At 40.6% G+C, this 24450-nt stretch overlaps 1 protein-coding gene across 2 annotated transcripts in view; it reads right to left on the reverse strand.

Annotated features, from left to right (window-relative positions):
• GNAL (G protein subunit alpha L) overlaps positions 1-24450 on the reverse strand; it is a 955956-nt gene that overhangs the window by 340021 nt on the left and 591485 nt on the right. For both annotated transcript variants that reach the window (XM_078687601.1, XM_078687602.1), the window contains exon 5: positions 6654-6751. In XM_078687601.1, coding sequence (XP_078543727.1) covers positions 6654-6751 — 98 coding nt within the window. The remainder of the gene's footprint in view (positions 1-6653; positions 6752-24450) is intronic.

Below are 24450 nucleotides of genomic sequence, written 5' to 3' on the forward strand. Positions count from 1 at the left end.
TCAGGAGAAATGGGTGATTGATGGGTACTAGGACATTTCTGACTGCCTGAAGATTCCAGAGCGTTTCCTCACAGAAATGCAAGGACATTTGTTTTTTAGGCTAAGTTTGAGCTTTGTACCAGATTTTGGGTAAAAGAAAAAAATGGTGAGAGCAATGCAAGCCACCACATCCTGGATTTCCCTAGGTGTATAGTTTTAAAAAAGTACAGGTTTACAAAGTGTCCCTAGGTGCCAGTTGAGCTAGGGACCAAAATCCACAACTCGGAACATTGCAGATAAAGTGTAACTTTTTAGTGAAAAATGTGATGTATCCATGTTGCATTTTGGGCCGTTTCCTGTCTTGGGCACTAGAACTACCCACACAAGTGAGGTACCATTTTTATCGGGAGACTTAGGGGAACAGAATAGTATAACAGGAGTTATTACCAATTGTATTTTTCTGATTTGTGCCTTTCAAATGTAAGCCAGTCTGTAAGAAAGAAGACATTTTATGAAATGCTCTCCAATTCATATGCTAATATGGATGTCCACAAATTCAGAGATGTGAAAAAACCACTGCTTCTAAACGTGATATCTTGTGCCCATTTTGGAAAAACATAGGTTTCCTTGATACCTATGTTTCACTCTTTAAAATTAGTTACCACATGAATTGCTCTATACCTGGTACACAATTAAAGCAGCGAAAGGGTCCAAAGATACTCTGAGTTGACGTAACATGTGGATGGATTTGGGCTCTGTTGTCTACAAGGAAGCACATTTTTAGTTGCCCAAAGAGCCATAAAATTATAATAGCCAGAAAATATTTCAAAGCGTAGGCTTAAAATGTAATGTAGCAAGAGTATAGATTGTGTTCAGTTAAACAATTAACCATTTTTGCGCAAGGCAGCACGGCTTAGCCACTTAAATTGATTTGCAACGATAATGGACAGAGACCAGTGCAGCATGCAAACAGGTACATTGTGAAATCAGTTAAAATGCCTCCACCACATACAAGCGGACAATAAACATCCCATCGCATAAAGCCTTGAAGCAAAGGCAACAAAGCATCTGAATCTTGTCAAACCGACACCCAAACCTATTGCAACGGCCTTCCTGAGGAGCAGTCAGTGTCACATGCGTGTTGATGTTTGTCGGGAACCGTGTTGACAATTAATCAGGGGAAACTTTACCCCATTATTACACCTTTTGCATTTCCCTAGCCTATAAGACAATATCGACTTTGAAAGGGAAATACCGTGGCTCCAACCGTGATAATGCATTATCCTAAATATTTTTCAAGCTTAACCTGTGTATCAAATCCTCCGAAATGGTTCCAGTTATATAGAAAGAGATAACAGTAAACTGCAGTACAAAATCAAATTGACACTGCAGCAATGAAAATCTGCACAAAGTTTGCATGAACCATAAAGGGACTGCAAAGATTTACATTATTAACAAACCAAGCACTATTTTGGTCGGAAACTTTTTTTAAAGTATTATTTCTTTCTTGAAAATTGGATTTATTTAATGATTATATATAAGGAACCAACGAAAGCAGGAGAGACAAAGAAGGTGGTTTACAAAGAATTGTTTGAAAACGAAAAGAGAAATAAGGAGAACAGCATGTAGCCTAAGCATAAAGTATGATCAAGGTAAGGCCGATACCTTCACGAAATTAAAAAGAGAATATAATATATTAATTAGGAGGGCAAAAAGAGAGTATAAAGAAGACTGATGGACAAAGCTGCTTGAGGCAATAGAAACAAAGAATATACACCAGTTCTGGAAACTAATTCAATTAGCAGTGCATTGCCCTGCGGCCACAATGAACTAACTGTGTGGTAGAAGAAGCAGCTTGGGAGGAATATTTGCTGGATCTATATAGCCCAGGCAGAGAACCGGAAGAGGGTTTGCAACCGGATTTGAGTGGTATGGTAGCAGTCTTAAAACTTGACTTTCGGCCTCTGAAGTGAAAAATACGATAAAATGTTTGAATCTAACAAGGGCAGCAGGTCCTGACAACCTTCCTGCCCTGATAATTAAAACCCAGATGGATTGGTGGGCAGAATTCTTTGCTAAAATGTTTCAAGTTATTTTAAATCCGGGAAGTTCCCTAACAATTGGAAGGGTGCAATTATAAGGCCCATACACAAGAAAGGTGATCAGCAAGCTCCAAAAAACTATAGCTTAATTAATCTAATAGATATTGGGGAAAAAGATTTTCGCAAAAATACTATTAGGTAAACTAAAAGTTTGGACGGACCAGAACTCAGTGGTACTGGTTGAACAGGAGGGATTCAAAGAAGGTCATTTCACCATAAACCACTGTTTCGCCCTCTGGGCACTAGCCCTGAAGTCAATAGAACAAAAGGGGAAATTGTATTGTTGTTTCGTTGATTTCCGGGCAGCCTTCGACCTAGTGGATCGAAAGAGCCTATGGGAGTGCCTGATAAAATATGATATACCGGAAAGCCTATTGACCGTCCTAAAGGAACTACATAGTGGGCCCAAGTAATAAAGGACACACAAGAGTCACTGACACAGAAAATAGTCATAGGTAATTGGCTAAGACAGGGCTGTGTCCTGACCCCCCTGCTCTTTGCAATATTCCTAGCCGACCTACCTGCAGCGCTGGAGGTAGAAAGAAGTGCAAGTCCCAGAATGAGCGGCAGGAAAGTAGCAAGTTTTTTATACGCCAATGACTTTGTGATAATTGATCAAACAAAACTTGGGCTTCAAAGGAAGTTAAATGCTTTTAAAGAATACTGTGATGCAAAGTTTATAGTTGTAAATATGGATAAAACAAATATTTTATGTTTTGGTAAGAGAGACAAAAATGTTAGCTGGTAGTTAGGACAAACAAAACTGGAAATAGTAAAAGAATATAAATAACTGGGCCTTTGGTTCGACAGCTCCCTAAAATGGTGTACTCACCTAGAAGCTCAAAACACAAAAGCTCTTTCTTCCATCTGCGGGTTGAAAAAATGTAACAAAGACTATGGGGATATGTTGCATAAACCTTTGTTAAAAGCTTATGAAGGAAGCTATGATCCCACCCCAAGTACTGTATGGGGCAGAAGTCCTCCTTTTAAGTGGTAAAGGAGGGTGGGATCGGTAGGAGGGTACGGCCCTAAAAATGCTATTGTCCCTACCAAGCTTCGCAATGATCCAGGCAATTAGGATGGAGTTAGTAACAATAGCATGGAACAGCCAGGGCCAAATGTCTTTGGTAAGATTATGGAAACGCCAGAACGCATGGGGAGTGCAGAAAGTCTCACACTGGTGTAGCAAGAAGATCGGGAACAGTAGCTTAAAATGGGCAAAGGAAGCGAGAAGGAAAATCCAGGTAATAACAGTGAGTTTAAATGTGAGCTCAATACAGCACCCTCTGGATGTAGAATTTACAAAGACGTCACTCAGGTACCAAGGCATGGAGCAGTCAAGGAATAATGAGCTAGAGTACCCGAGGAAGAAAAAAATCATCCCAATGCATAATAAACTCCTGGGTAAATGCTGCATGGTATCCATACCTAGAAACCTTACTAAACTATGGGCTTCGGTGCGAAATCCTAAGGATACGATGTGGCATTAACCCATGGTTAATGGATGGAAAAATAAAGTCAGAAATGTTACACCCAGATGGAACTTGCAAATGTGGCCTGAAATCCAGCATATATTGCTAGATTGCCTAGCAGAATTAGAATTGAGTTTATTATTTTAACGCCCAGTATTTTTAAAATATGGAATAAGGTCACAAGTCCAAGCCATTGTGTTACTGACAGAAATGATAAATCTTGACATTGCTATTGCACTAGGAAGCTACATGAATGGCTTACATTGTTTTGTATGGGACAAACTTAAGCAAGAGTAGAAATTTTATCTATTCTTAAAATCCCTTATCCGGAGTATATAAACATTGAAGCGTAAGATCCAATGGTTTTAATCAACTGCTGCTAAAAAGGAAGGATGTGGATAATGAATTCTCTTTTAATGAGAATATCAACGATATCGCTGACTAATCATTTTAATGCTATTTTAATTATTTAACTGTGTATATAATATTGAAATGTTGATGCCACCGGGGGAGAAGGTGGTTACCGGTCCCCTTTTTACAAAGTATTAAGCTAAATTAATTCTGAGGAATTAGTTGGTTTTATCTGTTCATGTGGCCTTTTTGTGTATGGTTTTATTGTTTATGAGATCTTTCTTTGTGTTTAAAGACTATGGTCTAAATAAACAGAGTATTGACTTGACTAATGATTATATTAAAGAGCACTTTACAACGGTTTTACTCGGGGCTCAATAACCCCCTTACAGTCAATGACTGACACACCACAATAACTGACAAGAATACATTTTAATTTTAAAAAAAATCACCATTAATTAATTTCTTTTAAAACTCTTTTACAACAGAAACATTTTAGAGTAGTTTTAGTCGGGTAGCAATAAAGTACAAATCACTTTTTTGCTGTATACATCTGACTTCCGCATGTACAAAGTCAATGTATGTATTTATAGCCAAAGCGAATACGATGATCCATCAATACAGACATTACACAGACAATTAATAGTTTTCAAGTTAAACATTTTAAATAACAATTTAAAAGCACATAAAAGCAAATTCAAGTTAGCTGCCCACCTTATTCCTATTTACAGTGAGTTGTTGGGATATAAAACCCTTCATATAATTCATCTTGCTCCTTACACACCAAGCATTATTTGGAAATTTTGAAACTGTAAACACAACTACAGGAGTAGTGTTTGTCTTGCATCCTCGTGGAGCAATCTGATACTGCTACACACCAAGTAACTAACACATTGGTTTTACCCATTTTGACCTCGTCCTGGTGTAGAATTTATAATAAAAAAAAGTGTCCCCAAGTCTCCTTGTATTGCACACAGGTTGGGCACAAGTTATAATCTTAATCCCAAACTAGTCACTTACACATTAAAGAGGCAGGTTATAAAGTCCCAGCCTGAACTTGATATAAAGTGATCTAGCTGTAGCTAGCTGTTACACGTATTCTTCAAAGTTATGGTCCCATTTGGTAAACAAAAATGTGCCAGTCAAACATCCCAGAATACACGCTGATAGCAAAAAGTTTTAGTAAGCATGAATGTATTGGTAGCAATTCACAAAGAGAGAAACACCCCTTATAGTGAAGCTCAAATATTACCTTAGGGGGAGTGGTTATGTAAAGTTACCACAAATGAGGGTAACACCCATATAGTCTAACATACAAAGATTCAAAAATTATTTTAATGCATTTATCATATCTCTAATCGACATGGGGGAAAAAAATTCGAATTGAAATGGTATAACGTGTTCAAGTAAGTGAATATTTTCTGTGCAAGTTTTTTTCCCAAGAATAGCTAAACCAAAAGAAGTTCAATGGATATTTGTTTTGCATTTCATCAATATGATGTACCATTTGTGCAAAGAATGTGCACTTGCTGGGTCAGGAAAAATAGAGGTACTCTAAGAAAGGTAGGAAAACCTCGAATTTCTTCGCAGATAGGGTTGTATGAATTGGGTTAACGTGTAAATCTTCATAATACATGCCCTATGCCACAAATCATAGGATTAAAACACTTTGTGAACTTTGGCTGATGTTATATAGCCTGGTGTGTATGTTGCCAACCTGCCTGATTAATGATGTTGACCCTGGATTGCAGGCATTTTAAATATTGACCAATTTTTAATTCATCCATCCAACAGGCTTGGCAATGGTAGACAATAGTAAAGCAACAGTCTACAGGCACAGAAGCTTTGACATCTCCCTAGCATATTTCTTGGCCATATCTTGAAAACCCACACTGGGAGATATGACTACCGTAGAAGTAGGACTACAACTTTGCATTGACGACGGAGGCACAGAATGACATAACCGACAGCGCTCACACACACAGAAAATCAGACAATGAGGGTTAAATACAATTGTTGCTATCGGTGCTAACTTAATTTCTTTCTGCTAGGGGGTGCTAACTAATTCAGAACTGCAAAACATGAAATCTTGTCTGTCTTTGTGTTTAGTGAATCCTCTCTTAAAATCGGGACATGCTTAATTTACTGAAATTTGCTGAGTCGGATGGTGAAAACCCAGGACTGTCACATCAAATCTTGGCTGCCTGGTCACCCTATGAAACAGCAGTTTTGCAAATGTAGCCAATCGCAGCTGAGACACTTGTGCAAGAATAGGACACCAAGACCTCCAAAACTCTCTCGGATGAGCATATATAGTGGGATTTACGCCCATTCAGCATCTCCAAATACGGGCAAGCGTGGGTTCATATAAAGATTCTGGCTCAATTACTTCACACAAAAAATCAAGATTAGACCCCTACTTTGGCAAATGTGTCATGGTGCTAAAACAAAATTCACAAATACATCTCAAATACACTGCAATATCTACCTGAAAGACATTTTAACATCTTTGACCAAAATTCAGCCTATAATAGCTCCTTCATTTCCATATACTTTCCTTCCGCGGTCTCTTCACTAGAGAACAGAGTATGGGAATGAGGTGGAATTGAGTTCCCAAATCTAAAATGCATTAATCTTCCCTCATCCAGGTCTTGCATGCTGCATCGCAAGTCTGAATGTTCTTTCACAAAAATACCATACGTTTGGAACACGTGATCAAACATTTTTTTTAAAGAAAAAAAGGACTTACTACTGCGCACAGTCAATCAACTGGTACTCGTTTGACCTTTCGTAGCACGCCTTTACTCCATCATCATCCCATAGCTTCTGTGCATGGTCAAAGAACTCCTGAAATAGTCAAAAGTATGGATTAAACATGTACTTCGGCATGTAGGGAAGTTTTTATAGTTTCTGCGAGCAGATATTTCACAGAGAAATGAAAGACGAGGAATTGGAATGTTATACGCTCCAAGATATGGATCCCATTCCCAACTGAGTTGAATACTATCCTACACACACCAACTAAATTAAATGATAGGTTTCAAAATAATGTTTACAACAATATTGAGGACTTGCACCACAGTTCTAACAATTAAGTGACCACAACTCTACGATGGTGAAAGACAGGGAGAAGTTCTACTAAAGCTAGAAAAAAATATACTGGGTCCAAACTAGACAGCTTCACATAAACTGATAACACAACGATGTTCAAAATAAACACTTTCTTTTCCTCCATACTGCCATTACATCAATGATAACAATTGAAAGACACTTGCGAATCATTGTATCCTTACCCATCTGAGTGTTTGCTCAACACCCATATCTGTCAACAGGAAAAAATCATCGCTGTTTACAACTTTGAAAGGAAGGTAAGACAGATCACAGCAAACACAAGAGGTCACCATCGACACTGATCACGCTAGCACCTGACAGTCCTTTCACTTGGATTTCAAAATGAAGTTTCAAATTATGAAAAACACCATGTATGTGCAAGCTCAGACAAGCCCCTTTTGGATGCCTCAACACATTTTAATAATTACGTATTCACAGAATATAGTGCTCCTATAATGTCTACTTTACACAAAAGTTTAAATGTTAACAAATGCAGACCCGTTCAACCTAATAGATCCCATACAACTCCATGCCAAGGGCACATGCCATCAGGAGCACCATCAGCCAATCCAGTTATTAGGCTAACAGTGCTCTGGATTCTGGAAATTGTAGTTTTAGTTTCCCTGTAGCAGTTGTGGCCACCGCACTAAAGAGGTGGTGGGGCGGGGGGAGCGGGAAAGTGCGTGGTCGGGGAGTATATTAAATACATTTAAAATAGAAACTTACCTGGAGCTGCCTTCCGTGTCGCACTTGGCATAGTCCTTCCTCGTCCCAGCAAGCACTGGGGCCACCTCACGGACTCCCTGCAATCTCCGCGCCGCTCTCACGCAAAAGCAGCGTGGGGATTGGTCTGAGCGGGCAGAAAAGATGCCCTGCTCAGACCAGGGAGTCTGTGGGGTTTCTCCAGCCCGGCTGCTAAATGCAGTAGGGCTGGTGAAAACCTAAGTGCGCATGTGTGTTTTGGTTGGCCTGAGACAGCTGGCAAAAATACATATGCGCACTTAGGGACTGGAGTGCATGTCACACTCCTTTTCTCAATGCCCCGCCACTCCCTTGGCAAGCTGGCTCAGAGCAGGAAAATTAAAAATAAAACAATGACATTGTTTTATTTTTCATTTACTGGCTCTGAGCCAGGCAGAGGAGCAACGCTCCTCCGCCATTGCTGAGGAGCCACCATTGCACTATACTAAGGAGGAGCCTAGGAGTGAGTCTCTGCCTGAAGAATGTTCTTGGCATAAGAGGAGCAAAGCATTCTTCCATCAGCAAAAGCTTAATGAAGTACAGACCGTGCCAAAGATCTCCCACCTTGCAGAGCCCCAAAGGTAAGAAAACAAACCTACACAGGATTGGTTTTGGAGTTAACATCCTACTTTATGTATTGTAATTGCATGTATATAGCGCTTACTACCCCTGACGAGGAGTCAAAGCACTTTTTAGGCAAGTAGCACCCTACTCTGGAACCCAAAAAGGATTAGAGGTGAATTAGTATAGTGAGATATGAAAGTAATTTAAGTAGTGGATATGTTAGTCAGTTAATTGGATTCAGAAGGATAGTGAAGAGATAGACGAGGGAAAAGGTTTGCATTTATATAATGCTTGCTACTCCTGATGGGGAGTTGAAGCACTTTTTCAGCGAGTAGCACGCTACTCTGGAACTTATAAAGGATTAGTGAACATGGCGAGGAAAACACTTCGAATTTGTAATGTTACTTAATTTTTTCACTAGGCTGGTAGAAAATGTCCTCGCCTATCAGATATCACGGGACAGGCTCTCTTTACAGGCAATGAGTCAATCTGCCAGGGACACGTGAACGAAAGGGCCACTGCGAGGCAGCCACACGTCACCGTAAAGGAAGGCTGCGTGCACAAGCACCATGGGTTACATGTGATACTTGTGCATCAATTATAAAGTCTGTCAATTGTGTGGATAAAAAAGAAATTATGTAACACTTAATTACTCCTTTGCATTCAATTCCCTGCAGGCCGTGACTCTGTCATACTCACAAGTCATGCAAGTCTTTTACCCAGTTGCCCCAAGGCCAGCATTTGGTCCATCACCATCTCTCTTCCAGCCTCGCCCCTTACATGATATGTTACATACAAAAGAAAGATCTAGTCAAAAGTTCATAATTACGGAGTTTCTGTGGCTACAAATGTAATAATTAGAAATACTCATGGGGGAGCAATTTCGCCAGAAATATCAAGTACATAAACTGAAATCACATGGAAAGTGTGACCGAGCCACCAAGCTGAAATGCCAGAGTAAGAGGAATTCCACCGAATCACACAGGGGGACAAGGGCAGCTGAAGTTCTGTCTGTTGCATCTCGCCATCTGTCAATATCCAGCAACCGGCGCTGCACATGGGCACAGAGAGGCCTGTTCTTTCCCTCTCCCCGCTTGCCAAAAGTTTAGAGAACACGCTTTTCCGTAATATACCAGGACAGGAGTTACAATAACAAATCATCTTCTCCTGGAATATTTGAGAGTATTTCTATGTCTCTCCTCTGAGATTCGAGAGAAGCAAAGAAACACCAGCCCTTCTAGGAGGCACAAACAGATGGGGGAACTTCGAGGGGTTTACAACACTAACAAAGAAAGCATGAAAGAGGGCGTGAAAGGTGACAGAACAGATGAAATGTCTAGGCAATTACAATCAACCTCCTGAAAATGGCAGGTGGTTGAAAAAGAGGGAATCACATAATATCCATGGGGTTCCCTACTATTAGAAGACAGAAAACATACAACAAGCATTTCCAAAGCCTACAAGTTCCACTTTGTCATCTTGTCTTGTTATTTGTATTTTGTACACTACCACAATGGCTATAACTTGGTGCATAGGCGCAACTTGGAACGATATAACACTAAATATGCAAAATAATGTTATTACTCCATTTTAAGATGGCCACCATGTGTTGAGGCAATTAAGAGGTCATCTTGGAAATCTAAAAAATAACGGTCCGTCATGGCTACCAATTTATCAATGCTTGCAAAAAGTTTACAAGCATTGGCAAAGCCAATAGCTGGAGCAATGAGCGGTCTGTGAAGCATCGTCAAGGGAGGTGGAAGGAGAGACAGGTGGGGTAGAGACAGACAGAGACAGAGAAACTGAGCTACAACTGTACTCAGTGTCGATGGAGGGAGAGGGAGGATGATAAGGTAATAGTGTGTTGAGGAGTGAAAATAAGAGGGCGATTGGGGAAGGAGTTGGGAGAGAGAAGGTAGGAAGACAGAGTGTGGGAGAGAGGAACAGGCCATACACCCCCAGTGCATGCCAATGTTGAAATACCAGAGGTGTGTGAAAAAAATCTAGCTCCGTGCCTTCAGTAGTGGAAGGATATACTAATCCAATCAGAAAGCAATGTTAACCTTAAATATTCCAGGGGCAGGACAAAGTAGCAAGGAAAGCTGTTTAATCGCGAAAAGGGAACTGAAATAAGACAAGTAGGAAGCAAATCATTAGCAAGAGGCAAACCTAAACACAACTCTAGCAATTTATTATGAAGCATTGGTTATAAAGCAGCCACCAAAAGTAAGCTGAAAAGGTCCATAAGACTGGAAAAGCAGAACATTGGCAACAAAACAAAAAAAAAGAAGAAGAAATTCCTGATCTACACAGGTATATAAACAATTATTACAAAAGAAGAAGATTACAGAGAAGTTGACGGAATCAATAAAAATGAAAGAATACGTCCATGAAACCTAACACGCAGAACTCTACCATGCGGACAGTGGCGGCTAAGGGAAGCTACATTCTCTTCACACTTTGAGTGGATAGGAACTGAGACCGAGGCCTCAGAGTTCAGACTTCAGAAAATTTAAAATAAGGCCAAGTCACAAGGAGGACCATGTTTATCAGATTCTACCAACACTCATTTAACATGGGTACCAAAGTAGGTCGGTCGCTATTACTTGAAAAAATTGCTTGAGGTTCCCATTAAGTTTTGCGATTTGAACAAAGTGAACCTGGTAACTGCATTCATGTACTGAGTCTGCCTAAGGTATCCTCTGACGTTTCCAAAGAGAAGGAAATACAGTCTGAAAATGACAAAATGAGAACCGGTTCTGGAGATATTGCTGGATTCTGCTTAGTGTTCCTCCCTATGCGGATGACAATGCAGGATTGGTTCAGGTGATGAAATGGTGCTCTGATGTAGATACTCAACTCATTTCTTTAGTCTCTGTATGTGCCAAGTCAAACGAAGTGATTAATGATAGGGGGCTGCTACAAGGGATGTTAGAGCCAAGTATAATGTAATGTTGCAATGAATCACCAGGTCCACAAACAGCTATGAAATATAGGCTCTGCAAATGGAAACTCAGTCAGACAAAACTTTAAAACTAAAGAGAGAGGAAGAGAGACTTTAAATATTTCTATAGACTTTCGACATAGAGAGATAGACTGATGTCTCTTCACTATAACCTCAAAAATGTCCATCAATATCCACGGATAATCTTCACTACTCGTGCAAGGTCTAAAAGGCCAAATGACTCTACTCCTAATACATCTTGGATTTCATCCACTGTCCCCAAAGCTAAACCTTGCAGTCACTAAAATGTTGCATGACAATACAGCTTGCAGACGGATGTATTAAAATGGAAACCTGCGCTTCACTGCAGGATTGCTTCTCGGCTGTCACTGCAGATGGACAGGCGCCTAATTGATGCACTCCTATTGTGCGGTGAAGAGCATGTAGATGTTCACTAGTATAGGAAGGACCTGTCAGGACCTGAACGGACTGGTCTCCACCACCTGCTCCACTGGTTTGCTACCATTGATTTATCGTCACCTTGTCTAGTGTCGGCCAGTACGTGCACTTTGCCTGGTGTCATTGTTCAGTGTTGAAAAATGTCTTGGACTTCCCCACCCAGGATGTGACAGCGCATAGCAACCTTATGCCTGCATTGTAATTATGAAAGCCGAAGGTTTTCCATGTGGTTGAATGGTGATATCATCTGTCGGATGCGTTGTTAAAGGGTTCTACTGATCAATGTGAAGAATTAGAACACATTGACGCGCACATACATTAATACTTAAATCCACATAAATTGGCTTGCTATCCTTGAGGCAAGTAGGACCTGGAAGCTTCAAACAGATGTATTCAATTAGAGGTGGTAGCCACTAGATTGGTACCACCATAATCCTTACATTCAGCCATCAGCATGAGAATTGTTTATCTAAATGTTACAATCTTTTTTAACGTATGGGATAATTAACTATTTTTATCTTGGTCTATCTGCTACATAGCATAGCATTAGGAATGCACAACCCTTAGGCCAAGTTTCATCACTGCCATGCCAAACATTTGGACCCTGCTAGACTTTATTAATTCATTATATGCAGAAGGTACAAGTACAGGATAAACAAATTGCCGTTTCCTTGAAAGTTCAAAATTATTTCTTTATTCGATTTATGTTTCTTTGTTCCACCAAGCAATATTCTTACTCAGCTGCCACAGCTTTTTATCACAAAAACAATTTTTGAAAAAAAAATCCTTATTTAATGTTATCATACAAAACCCATAATGTCTATCCAATCCAGTTCTTCTCGATGTGGACAAAACAGGCATCTTTTGGAAACAAAATCACAATATGAAATTCAGTAACAAACTGCCAGAAATTTTACAAAATGGAGCAGCTGGAAGAAGAATTGCCAACATGTGTTTTGTGACTCCCTGTCGCTTTTTCAAGGCTCCAGTCCAATATGAAAGTATAGCTAAATGCAAACTTCGAAATTCATTGTAAATAGCATATCTCTGGTGCATCACGTCAAGTCACTGGATATCAGTAATATCTCATCATGTGTGAACACCCGCAACGTAGTGAAGATAACAGAGCATGCAACATCAATTTCTCTCCAAAGTAGATAGTTCCACACTGGTAATCATCTTCTCAAAACCAAATACAATCCATCTCATCATATTGAAACACCACGGCAAGATCAGCCTCAGTATTCCATTCCGTGCCACGATGCATCACATACCTACTCCGACATACCGAGAGGTGAAAGTGGGCAACTGTCAACCGTTGGTTCACCTATAAGCTGGACAGAGCTTCTCAGATTTGCCCTATTTTTCCTGCTAGACTTCATGTCTTCAGCATCAAGATGAACAAATCTAGCAGTCATGTGGCAAGGCTCAGTTAAAGATTTGCTGAATGTTGAGGCATTCACAGAGCTGCTTAATGGTAGTTTAGAAGTACAACCTCAGCAGATCCAGTAACCCAATAGAGCGAGACAGTCTCACTGCATAAATCGTGAAAGGTCTTGCAATGCTACTATGAAGTATCCTATATTGAGAGCCAGTGACACGCCCTCCATAGAAACCCCCTTCGCACTCCTGACCTCAACAGGGGAGGGGGTCTGCTCTATCAAGGTAATGGTTCTAATCCTCAGAAGGTTTAAACAAACATCACCTATGCTCATAAAAATTCTGGAAAAAGTTATTTTCATTTCTTTAGTGTTCTTTCAGGGGTTGCTAAGACAGTGGTAAGCTTCAAGCAGTAAAGCTGGTTTCCCCTTTCCAAGGGCCTATACATTTGTATAGTTTGCCTTATGAGACTACTGATTGTGTACGTGAGCAGAGAGATTGAGCAATACCACAAATAGTTATCCTTCATATTCCGGCTGCTAGAAATCACACACATTGGCTATGGGAAGAGCGTTTTGGGTACAAAAGAATACAAGGCATATATCAACTCCAACTAGGTTTGTGTTGCTGGATTGGAAAGTACGTGTCTTCACATAAAACATTTTTTTTTAAACAAAACACTATTTTGTTTAACAAACTCTGTGATGCAACAGGTATGAGAGACCAAGAATATGGGCACAAAGGCACTCCTTGATCCATCACTCAGGTAGATAATTAAGTGGAATCTCGCCTGCTACTAATAAAATGAGATTTCATATTAACACAGATTCAGGAAGAGAAGTGTCAGTATTCAACCAGAGACACTAGGTGTGGAGTGTCAGAGAGGTAGTTCACAACTGCAATAGTGGTGAGTGAAGGCGAGCAGGAAGGTCTGGCTGGTCTAAACAGAGAGGTATATCGAAGGCTTTGCCATAGTGTTTCCAAACAATTTGGGAGATTATCGTTTGCGAAGAACAACAGTATGCACACCACATTGTTTTTGGTGGGAAGAACTACAAGTAGTTTATAGGAATTAACAGAACACAGGTAATTACTAACAGGAGTGAAGAGAGCGAACTACTGCTGTCGGCCTCCTTAAATACCCAATAGCCTCCATGGTGCCGAAGCATGTACCGAAAATGGCCTGCGCATGCAGTGAGCTGCTAGGAGTACGAGTCGCTCAACTGGTGTTGTTTGCACAGGATGGCCTTGACCTAGAAGCCACTGAAAATATACTTTGACTATTTTTTGAGATGTCAGTTGGGAAACACGCCCGACGCCCCGTCCAATCTACTGTCACCAGGTGAAATGACCATCTGGGCTTTCAGAGGGGAAGCAAGGGCAGGCAGGACGAAGAGACAGGAAAAGTAAAGGCAGGTCATAGTTAGATAATCACACTCTGAGAAAGAGAGGTACAAAGTAGCAACAGAGAGAAAGGTGGTGGAAAAGGTCGTCAGAGGGAGTGTTCGTAAGAGACTGAAGAGAGTCATACCATTAAGAGCCAGAATCCGAGACATTAAGATAAGATAAAGTAAGATAATGTGAGGCCTGGAAGAATACAAAAGTTATGAGCTTTACATTTTGAGAGTAAGTAACTGAAAGGAAAGGCTCAAAGTTCAAAAGTGAGATGTCAATTATAAGACACAACCTGAGAGAGATAAGAAGAAAACGTGAGAGAGATATACTAGAGTCAGCACATTATTGTTGTATGTTCGGGTTTCAATTTTGGGGCGGCAAGGGACTGCAGAAGGGAGGAACAGAAATTACACCAAACCAACACACAACTGACCACTAACTGTCCCTATACTGGTGATCTTATGACAATACCTCGCATTCCAAAATGTCATTCACAAAGCACAGGCCTACTTAAATCCCATGTAAAGAAGCACCCTCGTCATGTGTGCACCGTCCTATTAAAGATGTAAGACTCCCCAGTCCACTCTTATCACACTGTCCACCTACATGGAAGTGGCGCTGGCTGCCACCAGAGTAAATATCCCAATACATTATTCAAAACCTCTCTAGGGAAGATCTGAAACAATATGCTTGCAACATTTTTGATAAGAAGTGGCTGCCTACAATTAATGCTACTACATGGACTACAGTGTAACTAATGCAAATTAACCACTTAAAGCACTGCACAGCTCTCACACACCTGACCACTACGCCGCATTCTCATGTCGTCACCATTGATCCATAAGTGCTATCAAATCCATTCTTGTTGCAATAACCTGCACGAGTGGTTGGGACCTTCAAATCAGGACCGATAATGTGCCTTTTTATAAAGAATATAATATGATTTGGAGAGTGCTTTACCGCAGCCCAGCCTCTTCTGAGTGCTGGACAAAGTATGGTGAAGGCATTCTGGTTTGACGAAGTAGGTCAAAGTCACAGGACCAGTAGCAGACAGGGGCTTTCAATGTTATTCTAAACTGTAAGCAGTCCAGTTCAAGGTAGGGTGGCTGTAGGGGGGTTTTGGACACGGATCCTTGGAGGTGCTGTAAATCTATTACGCATGGTCTGTACTTGGCATGGAAGGTCACCATCTGGATTTCGGATGCTAACATTTGCCATCCAGCAGAGTAGGAATAGCCCCCCTGAAGGCAGTTGGACTCTGAGCCAAGGTGTATTTTATGGCTTATGCAGAGTTTTAAACTCCAGTTATTGACAGTACAAGGACTTTAAGGATCAAAAATATCATTCACAATAAATGCACAATAACAAAATTGATGGCTTAAGTCTTTACTAAATTCTACCGCAAAATGAATATTTGTTCAGATTAAAGTTATTGGGTGCCTCCTATATTCTCTGTATAGTGGTCTTTATGAACATGAATATACGGGATAACTACTGTCGGTCAAAGCTAAAGCGTCTTGTATTATAGTGAACCCGTAGTTTGAAAAGTGGTCTTGTGGGAAGTCCATTGCAGAAATTGATTTCGGACATTACAGCCACGAGGACATATACATTCCACAAGGATTCATTGGGAGTGGAAAGGAGTAAGAGGGTCCCCTCAAAGTAGCTTCAGATAGCCAACAGCTGATATAGGGACAGTATTGAAAAAAGGCATAAATGTCAAGCCGGTGTTGAAGATCACAATGAGGTTCAATGCTCTATGTTGGGCTGGGGTAATAACCACTGAATAGGAGACTGCATGAATTAATGAGATTCTAGGGCTTACAGCAGAACCCCTGACTTTGAATTGTTTAGGGTTGAGTTGGTTGGAATTCACCCACTCGCTGAACTTAAGAAGACAGTTGAGAACTTGACAGTGTGTGCCATATACCAGCAGTTATTCAGTTCAAATAGACAATGAATACCATCATTGTACGTATAATTTCCAGCTATGTAATTGCTGATGAGGATGGCAATCTGGGCTAAGAAGGATCACCTCATAGGCCACCTCATCTTTGCCTAAAATATAGAGGTCAATTTATGGCAACCTGCCGGGATACATGCTAGAAGATATTGGTGATAAAGGCAATTCAAATTGTTTCTGCTGGTGGTTATGATTTGAGAGAAAGGATGTACAACACTTCATGGTGTTATCTTTCATGTTCATTACCCCTTTTATAAGGTGTAACATGATTCTGTAGTCAACTGTGTCAAAGGCTGCAGAGAGGCCGAAATGAATCATCAGACAGGCATGATCCTTTATCTAGGTATGAGTCACTGTTTCTGAATACCTAGAGGGGTGGCTCCAAGCCATTGCAAAGATGCTCTCTGGAGTCTTAACCTTGGAAAGAGAATGAAGATTGCATGGGATTTTATTGCTACTCCGGAGAGTTCTAAGAAATTTCAGAAGCCTGCCAGGATCTTAATTCCCATACTGGGACTCTTCAGTAGTGGGTAAGTCATGTTTCAATTTTGGGGCGACTGGCCACAGTTTAATGTAATGTTCACGAATTGAGCCAAGACCAAGCATCAACTCTTGTGAACTGCAAATGTCATGCATCAGAGATACACTTTTAAAGGAATTTAGGTCCTTGGATACAGTTGTGAAGTCTGAGAAAGGGGTTGGGTTGCTGTTTTCAGGAGGTGAGGGGTGGTGGCAACACAGATTTGACTTAGAGTTCAAGGAGTTATGCCAAATCTGCGATCCACGTAGAGTGCGGAGTCCTGAAAAACTCTGTGAAGCGGCACAGAGATTTCTCAATGCGGGTGGTCGCAGCAGGTCGCTACCACTTACGTTGAGAAACCTGACGTTTGCGTTGAGGAAGCTGCAACTCGAGTAGAACATATACTGAAGTGGCAGAAAGAAGCAGCGCTCTCTTGTGCTGCGCATAGTTCACTCCCATTTTACAACGCGGGACAAACTTCTGGCGCTAAAAGATCAACATAACTTACCGCACTCTGCGGAGCGCCTCAGAGTTTTTTTTGCACTTTGCAGAGCTATGCATGGAAGAACTCTACAAACTCCATCCAAGCCTATACATAAAGTACTTGCAAAATTGTAGTTAATTGCCAAAGTGCAAGCACTCCTGGTGAGAAGTGCAAGCTTCTTTAGTGAGTTCTTGTCATCTGCAATACAAACTGCTGTGAGGACCTAGGGTGGAATCATTCCTAGTGGGCAGACCCTGCCTGCAAGTTCCTTCCTTCGATAAGGTAGCCTTGGAAGTAGACATTTTTTGGTTCTTAGTAATGTTGTCTTGTAGGCTAAAGTGCAGGAACTGCAGGCTGTGGGGTCTAAAGGAATGTGGAGTTCCCTCCAATACCTTGTGAGTGCTATTCTTCTTACCCTCATTGTTTGATGGTCACCCTAAAATAATTTGTTGGTCTGCATTGTGCCAGGCTTGGGTTTAAAAGTTTTAACGGGTCACAACATTGAAGGTATGGGGCACCCATTTCCAGCTACTTGAGAATCAGGAGTATTCGGTATCTAGAATGGAAACTAACATGCAGTGGAGATAAAAGACAATACATGCCTACTATCCAATGGCAAGAAAATCCACCATTTGATTAACTTCCTAGCGGGAGTGCAAACCCGAGGAGCATTGTATCTGCAAACAGAATGTTGTCTGGGTAGGACTAGCAGTTGGACAAGGAAGCCCTATGGAGCAGCAGAGCATCTCTGGTAGGGTTACCAAACGCCACTGAACAGGAGGGGGAATGCTGAATATTGATATCAGGCGAGTTCACAATGCAACTAGACTACAAAGGCAACAAGACAAATGTTTGTATAAATTTGGAGATATATGACCAGCAGGAAATGAAGAATGAGGGTTTTGAGAGAGATTTACAATCAGAAACAGAATAAACACAGTGAAGTGGCTGGAAGACGCACTCAAATGCTTAGTTTCCTTTATGACAGACTGCAGCGTGAGTTACACTTGGATAATCCGCCCTCAATAAACTTAGGGGTTGATTGTAGGGGAGTTTACAGTAGTCCAGCCCTCTCAGTAGCAAATGTTTGTGTTGTGCTTCTATAACTGCTACTTCTATTGATCTGAAGTTCTCTGTATTGAATATACTTTCCTGCTGTGGCTGTAATTGCCACCTCTTTCTCGTAACTAGGGACTGGAAAAGATGCTGTAATCTTGACACCCTCAATAGGGCATGCAGCCCTTCGAAGCCCTAAACGTGATTACTTTAAGTTGTGTGTTCAATACACACAAACATAGAAGCAAGTCATTGTCAGCTAACATTCACCACAACATACAGGTCACTGATGACTAATGGGAAGAGAGTATCAAAAGCAACATTGGAAAAAGCTGCAAATGTGTGAAAAAAGCCCCCAAAACGAGGTGTAGAGACAAATTCAAGTACCCCTCTTCCTTCATCATACTCCAGAGTGTGGTATTCACATTTGAGAACGTCAACCATATCAGTGGCAGACCGTGTAAGATTTAGACGGTAGCAAATTCCCATTTTTTTGCCTCTCGAAAGTGCCTCCGATGTGCTATACCATCACCAGATTAAACTTGTCTAAAATGTTTCTGCTATGTTCCACAAAGTAAAGAGCCCCAGCACTGCCTGATCTAGGCACTTATCATATGCCTAAAGTGGAGATCGGCATTTCTATACCTTTTTTCTACAGCCCAGAGTGTCAAAAAACCCTTGCCCACTTGGTAGCACGAGCAGATCCCGACTGAGGGTTCTACGGATGCCACCTGATCAGTATGGGTATGGTGTTTGGGTAGCGAGAGATCAAGGGGTGGTGCTCCTTGGAATGTAAGAGAGGTGGGGAGAAGGTATCTTTCAAACTGCCACTTTGTGTGTAACCAGTGATCTACTCACCCTAATTTCGCCATAGGCAAGTTTTGCTTATTGATAGAGAGAACAAAACGCAAGAAGCCTAGCTTCGTTGGTCCGCGTCCAGTTGCTTTGTGAGAGGTGAGATGATCCACACAGCAGTATGAAAGATGAAGAAAACCAGTCACGAAGGAAGGTTCCAGTTTATAAACGAATGCACCAGAAAGTAGTATGACACAGGAAGCCAAAGAACATTATCAAGCCCATCAGGGAAAAGGGGAAGGATGCATCGCGGATTAACAAATTCAAGGGAAATGTCCATGTGGTCCCTGTATTATTAAAATGGCAGCGTTTGTAAAAGTATTGTTACACTTTATTCATTCGGGCCAATGGAAGATCCTGGGCTTATATTCGTGAAGACTATTTACAGGCTAGCGCATTTTATTAGAGAAGCATATATCGATAGCAACGGGTGTCAAACACTCCAGGGAAGCCTTCATTTCAGTGACAAAACACAAAGCATTAGTATTTCTACTGAGAAGCTAGGACAAGACGTCTGAGCAGCTTTCCTTGCCACTGACTATGAGCCTATGTTTGGTTTAAGGCGAGCACTTGCCACAGAATGGAAAAATGTCTGCATACTTTACTAATACAAGTCAAGTAGACTTTAGTAGTGCTATCTTGATTGGAGAAAGGTTAAATAAAAGACATTTGTAAATGTTCCCAGAGTGAGTGCGTACAGTGTTACCACACTGTAAACCTGCAACTTGCTACCCGTGGTATCCAAATTACACACTTGTGTAGGCATTGGGACAGCAAGAGTGGAAGATTGTGTTACATTTTATCACCATATAACATTCAACTTATTAAAAGTCACAATTTATATTCTGCATCTTTCACTGTAACTTTCTGTGAACTTTTGTCCAAGTTTAAGCCTGCAAGCAGGCCTGTGTGAATGTATTGTTTTGAAACCTTCACATAATTATAAGGCTTTCCTGAAAAATCCAGCAACCTCAAACATTATAAGATCCACTGAGCTCCAAAATATGGCCACACACTTCTGGCCGGATTCTTTAGCCTTCATTCAATTTTTATTTTTTAAAGTGATGTGGCGCAAATGTTGCTTCAACACCCTCTAATATTCTGTGCTTTATACATAGTGCACTTATAGGACAAAAAAAATGAAGTACTCAAATCCTGGGTGTTAATTATCGAGGCACTTTTAGCTATTTCCAATGTTGCTCTCTTGGGAATCTAACTAGTGTTGCATTATTGATGAAATTAAAAGGTTTTAAGAAACAAATCCCGCTCTGCCCTATAAGGATGACACCTTCCCAACAAACCCAGCCTTCTAAACTTTGGAGGACTTCTAGAAAACCAAATTGGTTGGGGCAAGAAAAAGTACAAGGGGAACCCATTCTCATTTGATCTGTATCGGAACACATTCAGGCGTTTTGCCTTTCATAGTATATGATAGTAATTAATTTCTAGATAAGTAATGAAGGAAACAACTTGAAAAATGTTTACATAAACAAACACTTTGACCAGAACAGACCAATCAATATTTCTCCTGGGAATCCCTGCTTTTGAATAAACATCCATTAAAAAAAATCACATTTTATTAAGTACCTCATGGGTAGCAGAGGGTAATGAGGTAATTAATATATAAGAGGACAATATCAAACCCAAACAGCTACAAACTAGAAGTATGACATTTATTATGGCTGAGAGTCTACATTTGATCTTGCCTTTGTAAACTTTGCGACTGCCTCTAGTGTGGCACCATAGCAGTCAAATTGTCCTTTATTTTTGGAGAAGGGGGTGTGTTGTAAATAAGATGGTGATAGATGACAGGATACTTATAGTTGATTACATGTAGTTTTATTCCAAGACACAGCTGAGTACAAACCTCGCCAGCTGACCAGAAAATCAACTGACACAGGTAGAACACCGTGGTACAGGTTAGAACACTTACAGGTATTCTGGGAGGCTGAGAAGGTGAAAACACTAAGGAAGGGCTAATGACTACTGTCAGCCATATTACAAGAAGAATCAATATACAACACATCTTCCTCCTTTACAGAAAAGAAATTAAACAGACATAAAAATTAAAGCTTAATGCATGGGAGACAGCAACAATAATATTAAAGACAGATAGGAGGCCTAAGACGACTTGAACTAATTTCAGTTCATGAAGGCAAAAGAGCATTTTGGGGCAAAGAGTGTAAAAGTGAAGTGTGAGGTGAGACACAACACTTAAAAAAAACTAATCGGCATCACCACTACCTACTCCCCTTAGACTGACAAAACGGGAAAAGATAGTGCACTCCCTCCAGTCTGTCTTTGACCAGCCAAACAGGAAGAGACAGTCCACTCTCTCAAATCTGTTTCCGTCCACCAACACTTTACGCTCTGAGTTGAAGATAGACAGTTCAACATACGCCTTCGTGCTTTACAAATACCACAGTCTTAGATAAAATTTGAGAATTCCATACATAGGTACTCCTCAAGATTACTAAGTGCAGTATTACATGCTATGTAAAGAGATTCAAAATTTTTGCTTGAGGATTTCACTTCAAAAGATGAATACATAGTCCTAGATGTGACTAGCTTAGACGCAATCTGGACCAATGTCCATCCTCGGTGTTACAGGGTGCTTGTAGTGTGACCTATATGGAAAGAGCACGGTGAGGTGCCTGAGGTTCTGAAATGTAGTCTGATTATGCAGCAGCGAAATTAGCACGTCAACTTTCCAGTAGATTGCCAAATTTTTCATCACTTGGCTAGTAAACGTGCATCCTGGAAACAACTGGGATTTCCTAAAACATTTAACAAAGAAAAGGCTTCTTTTAAGACTTCTTCGAAACTTGAGATCAAGTCGTTATTACCAATTCAGAATTGATCACTACTTGATGCTCCACAGGTGGAAAGCAATCGCTAGGATGCCACTTTTAACCATTTTTTACAATCAATCATGATAAAACAGATCATTTCTCTGGGGGGAAAAAGCGAAGAATGCTGCCAAAGTCCATCTAGAAAAAAGCTGAGAATAATCAGATTTTCTAGAGTCACAAACAGGTTACTTACAAGCATTTGTAGCTAGAAGTACCTGGTCGCTTTACAAAGAGATATTAGCTGCTCTAGAACCCCTTCACAGAAACCTAAACTCAGTCTATCCTACCTCATTGTACTCTCAGCTTACCAGAGACAAAGGCAATTTGGAGTCCGAAGGTAACGTTTTCCATTGGGAATACCGGTCTTAAGTCCATACACTAAGGCGTGGTACACTCCTATTTGGTTTAACTATTTGATCCAGTCCAAATGACATTTACAGTGATATCCACAATATGTCAATGAAACCACCAATGAAAATGGATAAAAGTTGTATTTCTCTTTTTTTTTTTAAATAGTGTTGGTCAATACATGTGGACTATTTCAATGACACATTTTGAAATAAAAACATTTTTTTTAAATCGCTTACTTTTGAATTGTAGATCATCAACAAATTATTTTCTTAAGAGTAAGCCTTCAGCTAGACTTACAATATTACATGGTGGGGGAAAAAGAGTACTTAAAGGGGAGTTTTAGTTTGCCTTTTTAGAGATTCCAAGAAAGAGTGCTGTGGGAAAGTAGCAGAAGCTAATTTACAAGTCTCTAGACACCGTCCAACCCTAGGCTGCCTGAGGAAATATTTACAGTTACAAACAAGTCATCTTTTTAAATAAACTTGCTGAAACCCACATGTCAATCTTAGCAGGAACGCTTTAAAGGAACATGGGTGAATTATTTTAATATCATTTGTGCTTCCCTGCAAAATTAAAAAAGCACTTTCCTACAAAAGGTCCAAAAAAGTTCCAGAGATGTCATGGCATAGACACATGGTAGAGCACATACCATACTCCCCTATGAAGTTCATGTTGTCTTGCAGCTGGTAAGGATATACGTCAGGTTCATGGCTATCATGGATAAGACACTTTTGTGAAAAACAACCACTACACTTTAAACCTCATTAAACATTATGCACATCCGTAACCGGACCAGGTTCTACGTTCTGTCTCCTCTGGCAGCCACGGAAGCAGTGTGGCTTTAGGAGGTTTGGCAAAAACACAAATATGAGCACTAGAAGTAAGTCATTGAAAATCTTACTTTTGGGAGATGTTCTACCAGTGACCACTTTGTGTTTACTGTACTCATCCACAACCTATTCAAAGGGATCCCCAAGGGGCAGGCCCATATGCCTTGGTTTTCCATTAAGCACAGGCTGTGAATCAACTCTTGGTAACTGCTCTTCATGGCACAGATGGTAGATGACCTCATGCTTAATTTGTGAGTAAGCCAAGAAGTGGACCAATCATAATAGGTGGCTACAGACACCCGAGTAGCTTGGACAGAGACCAACCTTGAAAAGCATTACACTAAAATCTTGACTGGTGACCAGATGCACCAAAAAGGAACGATTGTGCCCAGCACTTCCACGTCTTCAGCAATATGGTCACTCTATAATTACCCAAAAAATCTTACACATTATTATGGGTAATAACTCAAAGTGAGCGATAATGTTCCTGCAAGTGCCAAAATACATTTTCAAACATGAAGAATCTTTTTAAGCTACACGATGTAGAGGCAAGACTGAGAAGGAAGAATGATCCCAAGGCTTTAAAGATCTATAAAATGGTTAAGGAGTCTTTCTGGTTGCTCATGAATCTTTTACACAAGAAAAAACTAAATGGGGAGTCAACAGTTATGACTTTGGCGGGAAGGTAAAAGAGGTCGACCAAAAGGACTGCAGGACTGGACAGCAAAATTGTGTATGTAGAAAATCAGGCAACATATCTGGAAATTAAGATGGGGATACTGGTCATGCCAAGTACGAGTAAAATGTGCACATGCACTCTGACCCACACAGAAAATGTATCTGAAGGGCCATAAAGTATGTGGAGACAAACTCTCAAAAGAGTTCTCGCACTCTTGAATTTCAGAGAATGCGACAAGAAAATCTTTCTGAAAATGCGCATTCTACAGTGGAGCCAATCTTGGAGGGAAGCGTTCAGTAGTTCATTGGGAGCCACGAATGTGTGGAGCTGGCTTGTGGCTTTGTTGGATTCTTGTCTACATC

This window comes from Lissotriton helveticus, chromosome 4_1 (genome assembly GCF_964261635.1).
Source record: "Lissotriton helveticus chromosome 4_1, aLisHel1.1, whole genome shotgun sequence".
Lineage (NCBI taxonomy): Eukaryota > Metazoa > Chordata > Amphibia > Caudata > Salamandridae > Lissotriton > Lissotriton helveticus.